Source organism: Drosophila elegans, unplaced genomic scaffold (assembly GCF_018152505.1).
Source record: "Drosophila elegans isolate 14027-0461.03 unplaced genomic scaffold, ASM1815250v1 contig_476, whole genome shotgun sequence".
In the NCBI taxonomy this organism is placed as follows: Eukaryota; Metazoa; Arthropoda; class Insecta; order Diptera; family Drosophilidae; genus Drosophila; species Drosophila elegans.
In genome coordinates, this window is record NW_024545863.1 from 3,048,850 (window position 1) to 3,054,802 (window position 5,953).

General features: G+C 41.1%; 1 protein-coding gene across 1 annotated transcript; it reads left to right on the forward strand.

Moving 5' to 3' along the window:
* The first annotated feature begins 307 nt into the window (after positions 1-307).
* LOC108148436 lies at positions 308-1,703 on the forward strand. The gene is made up of 2 exons (XM_017275471.2): positions 308-557; positions 612-1,703. Exons 1-2 carry the CDS (start codon positions 356-358, stop codon positions 1,685-1,687), a joined length of 1,278 nt encoding a protein of 425 aa, XP_017130960.2. The 5' UTR covers positions 308-355; the 3' UTR covers positions 1,688-1,703.
* Positions 1,704-5,953: the final 4,250 nt, after the last annotated feature.

A 5,953-nucleotide genomic window follows, 5' to 3' on the forward strand; every position in this document is an offset into this window, starting at 1 on the left:
TCAGGGATATTAGGGGAATTAATGACACGGAATTTGCCATTTTTTCAATGAAAAAATGTTTGACTGCCTGCGAAAATATAATTGATAGTGAAAACACCCATTTCATGCCGCAATTAATAAAATTGAAAAAAAAAAACATGCAAAAGAAATGATCTGAAATAGGATAAATCTATCCTTAAGAAATAAGAGAAGCCCTAAAGGTAATTAATTGGGGTGAATTGTTATAGTATTTATGTTTTTTTACTAGTTGGAAATAATGTTTTCATATTAGTATTAAACCAAAGTTGCCTTTTAACTACATGTCAATGTGAAGTTTAAAATATAAAAGCCTTATGTTGGTAATCAACTTGTAAGCATGGAGAACTCGAATTGGAGCTCCCTGGCTTCGCTGGAATCTCTGGTGGTGTCAAATGTGTCTGAAGATTTACCTGGTTATCCGGGAATAGATAATATATCGAAGGCCGAAGGTCCAAAGTCAAAGAAACCCAGGAAAGCTGATTATATGAAGGACTTTTCCATGCCCAAAGAAATGGCCAGTGCCTATAAAATGGAGACAGGTTAGAGGCGAATTTCTTGTTGATTAATTAGTTTAAATGAAATATCCATACCAGCTCGCTCTCAGTCGCTGCAGGCGGAGGCCTTACCGTACCAGCCCGCTACAGTGGTCATCCAGCCTCCCAAACAATTGCCTCCGGAGGCAGAGAACGATCGGCGGATGTATGTGCCCGATTTGAATCAAGCCATTACCCATCGCGATGTATTCAACTACTTCTGCAACTTTGGGGATCTGGAGCGAGTGTGCGTAAGGAATGGTACGGATAACTTGAACTATGCCATGGTCCTCTTTAAACGCACTGCCGGCATGGAACAGGCCATCAAATCCAATTCGCACGTGATTAAGGGACACCATTTGAGCTGCCGCAAGGCCACTGAAAGATATAAAAATAAGTCAGGCAAACAGACCTTTGAGTTATATGATAATAAACGGGAAATCTCTAAGAAACCGGAACCAAAGTCGCCGATTAAGCCAACTGAACCTCCTGTTCGACAGCGAAAGATAGAGGATCCCAAAAGAAGTATCCAACAGGAGCTGAATAAGACTTCCAAGCCACTGCGCAGGTCGAAACGAATTCAGAAACAAGTAGAGTCGAAGGCAAAGAATCGAGTGACTCCCAGCAAATCGGATAGGAACTTTGTATATGCAGTGACCACAAAAGATGGGATCTCCCGCTGGAGTTTCAAGTTGTCCAGGTTGAATCTGAGTGTGGACGAGCAGAGGGTAATGGGAAAGGGTCTTCCACAGACGGCAAAGACTCTCCTTGCTGCACGAACTGTGTCGTCAAAATCCCCCAAGTCGAATGCTCCGAAGAGTCCAGGAACCATTTGTGATCCTCCAGAACCTACTCGTGATCCACCAGGACCTCCTTCTCCTCTCACACCCTTGCCCTTCCTACTGACTCGTACTCCCCTGGTTCCCCTGCCCAAAAAAATCATTTCAGAAACCGTGAAACCCGATCTAAGGTCCGTTATTTTGTCCACTTTGGGTCAAAATTACGTTCATCACTGCTATACAAATGTGGAGGCTTATCGGAGGAGCAAGTGCTATATCGATATCCTACCCGATGAGAGGATTAAGCGTCCTTCAATCAAGAAGTATGTGGATCAAATGTATGGAGTAACAGAATAGGAATGGTCATCCTACTTTTAAAATCGCAAATACATTTACTTATCAAACGAAAATCGAACATTTTTTCATCTTTCAGTTTGTCTCCCAATCTATTTTAAAGGAAACCCCAAAGGATGTGTACCTTATTCCTAGAACATATCAAAGGAGTTGTTTGAATGAAATGAGAAAATATTATAAAGTTAATTCCACTTACAACCTGGGGGCACTCCAATTGCAGCAACCTGTCAACATAATTAATCCCCTGGATCAGCTGATGGCGGCATTACCCTCATTGAATGATCCACAAAATATGAACAATTCATAAGAGACAAGGGAATGCGATGAAAGAGAAAAAAAAGTGGGCCTTGATTTCTTTTTAGCCTCTGTTTTGCCCGACATTCCCAAGGATGTGCCTCCAAAAAGCCGACTGTTCTTGTTGTTGGCCGTGTTAATTGTCCAGCATTGTGAGCGTGGACGTGAAGAGGTCGGGTGCCATTAACAATCTTAACAACGATCCACAGCCGCAGCGATCCCACGGCTTGTCGCCTTGTTTCTCGAGCGGTTTTTTATGCCATTTACGGAGAAATCTTGCAACAAATCAGGAGCTCCCTTTTCCAAAGTAAATATGAGTGTGCGTGTGAGATGGGCGACCTACCTTTATTCGTTTGATGTTAAAAAATTGTTCAACCTTTTGCCCCCTAGTTTTGTCCATCTCTGTGAACCTGTGACGACGCAATTCCTTGCCATTATCAGCTGCATCCTTACAGGTCCTGCTGCACTAGTTCTCCTTCCCCGTCCCCCGATTCCCGATTCAATTTGGCTTTTATTGGGATCTCGGGCATCCCGATCCTAATTGCGGTGGCAATAGCTCGGCGGTTAATCACTCTGTACCTGCGGCTTAGACAGTCAAACCCCGCAGTCAGTCATCGCGGCGAAGGCGGACTTGGATGGTATATGGTCCTGCAAATGGATCGACCTCGATTTTCACCAGCCAAATTGCGGCTTTGTGTTTACCTTTTCCCATTTGCCGGTGGATACATTTCTGGGCCGGATCGTTATCTGGTTCCCTTTGTGCTTTCAAGGTTTATGGTCTAGCACACACATATACGCTATATTTCCTATGAGAACAAATCCCAGGCTTGAGGATGACCCCCGTAAACCCAAGCAACGAACATCCCGACTAACAGCAACAACATTCCACTAAGTACTCATTTCCCCTGCTCCTTCCGTTTTTTTTTTGGGGGGCAAACTCACAGTACTGGCACAGCCTGGAAAATCTACATAATGACAGGGCCATCCCGAAAACTAGTTCAGATCGCAAATTACGAACCGGTAAGGGATGGCATGGGATCTATTCGATTGCAGTTCCCATTCGGGACACAGGGCGCAGGACGCAGGACAGGACATCAAACGCAACGGGTGACGCGGCAGTTGAGGTTCGGCAAAGGTCATGTCAGGACTTTGCATAAAATATTTGAAAATGTTTTCATTATGGTAAGTAGACACAAAAGCCCAACACACGAGCGATTCCCACCGAAAGGGGTGTCCTTTCCCAGCCCATCCTGTGCCCAGAGGATCTTGGCATATATTGGTGATAAATTAGTTTAATGTTTGGAACACCAAACTTCTGAAGGAATAAAAAACAAAACTAAAAAGACACTCGACCGCAGCTGAGGCGGCAAAGCTTGGCAGGAAAAATCGTCTTACCATTTTGGCGGCATTTTTCGACATGTACGTGTCCGCCGAAATGAACTCGAATCCTGGCAACTAATGAACTGCGCAAACAATGACCGACTCTTTAAGGAAAAAACTACATAAAAATCACGTTTGGGAAATTTTCACATCGCTGATTTTAAATGGAAAAAAATACACACTATGGCTGGACAGTGCAGGACAAGCAGAAGATCAGGACATGACACAATTGCAGGTCGCCGGACAATTGTTGCACTCACGCACGTGCAATGTTCCTCTGGATCTGTGGATTTCGAAGTCGAGTGCGCAGGGCCACGCCCATTGTCATATAGCCGACCATATAGTGAGTTTACTGAATGAAGCGAACAGAGTTACGAGTTACTTTGAATAGCGATAGCCTCATTGGCAAGTGGATCAGATCCGGCGACAAAGGACATTGTGTCCTTTGTGTTGCGCCTTGTTGGGGGTGTGCGGTGTTGTTGCAATTTTAGTGTAATTTTATTGTTATTAATTGTATGAAATGGGTTTTTAAATGGCCTTTGTTCTGCGGCGAATGAATGGGCATGCGCACAATTAAGGGAATAGTAAAAACGTGTCTTATTCAAGGTATGTAATATCATATGTTTTTTAAGGCGGGACAAATAAATCTTGTAATTGTAACAAGAGTTTTATTTGTTTCCCCGCATTTTTAGACAGTTTGTAGGTAAACTTTAAAAAAAAAAAAGGACTTTTTACGATTAACACACTTTGATGAAGGTTTTTAGGATCTTTTCTTTTAAAAACAAAAGAAAAACATTCAAAGGTAAACTGATTTTTAAGTCGTCCCAAATAAATTAAAGTACTTAGTGAAAAATAATACAATAACTGGCAATATGATCATGTTGAGAGTATTCAAAGGAGAGTACTTCTAAGGTTAAGCACACAAAGTACTCAAGATGAAACCGCTCCAAGAAAAACAGCAGTAGCCCTTAGAAATATGACCAGAAGTGTTTAAAATTCAAGAATTTTAAGGTCAAACCCTAAGAAAACCACAAGATACCTTCGAGTAGTACTTTCAAGTCGCCTCTCAAATTAAACAGAAGTTACTTCCCATAAAGGATTCCTTGGTCCGAGTTCTCCTTTCACCAATACCCCCTTGGATGCCATTCTCTCGCCTTTTCTGATACACTTTTTGCCCTTTAAGCCGATTTCCGCACAGCTTCCTATCTGGCTGCTGTTTGTTTAACACTTACTTCAAGGATCTCGCGAACCAGAACGATGATTTTTTACGGCAGGCACTTAAAAAATATGGATGAAAACAATAACCAGAGTCGAGAAACCTGTTACAATGCCTTGCATAACAGGGTAAGCCCGTGCAGAGCGCGGCAGGTAACTCTTCGGGGAGTTGAGATCGCTTCGAGAGGCTTGTAATTCATATTTTCCAAACAATTTCTCTACGCAATTTTAACACTTTTGTCCGGCATAATTTCTAGGTTTCGAATCCAACCGAACACACTCATCCTTTGTCCGCGATGCTCGAGTATAATGAAAACCCTCCGGTGCTTGAGAAAGCCAGGCGGGGGCTCGAATGGTTTTTGAAGAGGCCGCGACTCCGTCGTCCCTCACTGTGTCACCCAAATGCGTTCCAGGAATATATCTCAGAGATAGAGCAACAACCATTCAATAAATGATTCTGGTCAATGGCAGGGAGTGGCCAGTAAATCCCATTCAGAGATGACCCGAGAACGATAAAACCCGACTATGCCGGAATGCGGTTGAGCCTGCCGCCTATACTTTTATTTATAAATTCATTTGGTTATTTCTAAGAATATTCCATGGATACTTAACCTTTTTTTTATATAACTGTTTCGATACGAAAAACATACTCAACATTCACAAGGCAGCTGCGTGATATGGTGCAATATATAGGGTTAAACTTTTATGGTATTGACTTTGAAAACACCCTTGCAAATCCTACAGATATAATGCTTTCAAAAAAAAATTTTCTATCAAAGATCAAGGTTTCTTCCCCAAATAACTAATGTAAGCATGGGATAAAATTTTAATATTTAAAATAAAAAAAATCATATGATACAATATCAAACAACTCCCATATAAAAAGGAATTTATAGGGAAACACATGATCGACAATGAATTCCTTTATGCGGGTATAAAAATATGTTAAGTCAGCAAAACAATATGCTGTTATCAAATAAAAATAAAACTATGTATAGAAATTTAGATGCCCTTCAAAAAGAGAAATACGAAAAGAGAAAAGTATATAAACATAAATTTGAAGTAAGCTTTGGGTAAAATTAAAAAATTGGGTATTGTTCAATGACATTAAGATGGAAAAACCAATGGAACAAAATGTTGAGAGCTGAAAAAGGGTATTCACTAGCTTTATGATTGGGTCAATTGAAGCTAACTCTCAGATATATATATAACACATAATTTGATTCATTCAGAAACCAAAGCACGCGCCAGGCTTAGTAAATATTGAAAGAATCAGAAAATCAAATAAAATGAAATAAAATGTGCACAAATGTATGCAGATACATATATGCATGGTATACTGTATGTGATAAGTCTGCATAAATTGTCGACTGGAATTGT

Excerpts from the sequence above, each read along its gene's own strand:
- LOC108148436 (XM_017275471.2), top strand. The coding sequence starts at position 356 with ATGGAGAACTCGAATTGGAGCTCCCTGGCTTCGCTGGAATCTCTGGTG. Across the intron at positions 558-611 it reads TGCCTATAAAATGGAGACAG|CTCGCTCTCAGTCGCTGCAG; the intron begins GTTAGAGGCGAA and ends TATCCATACCAG.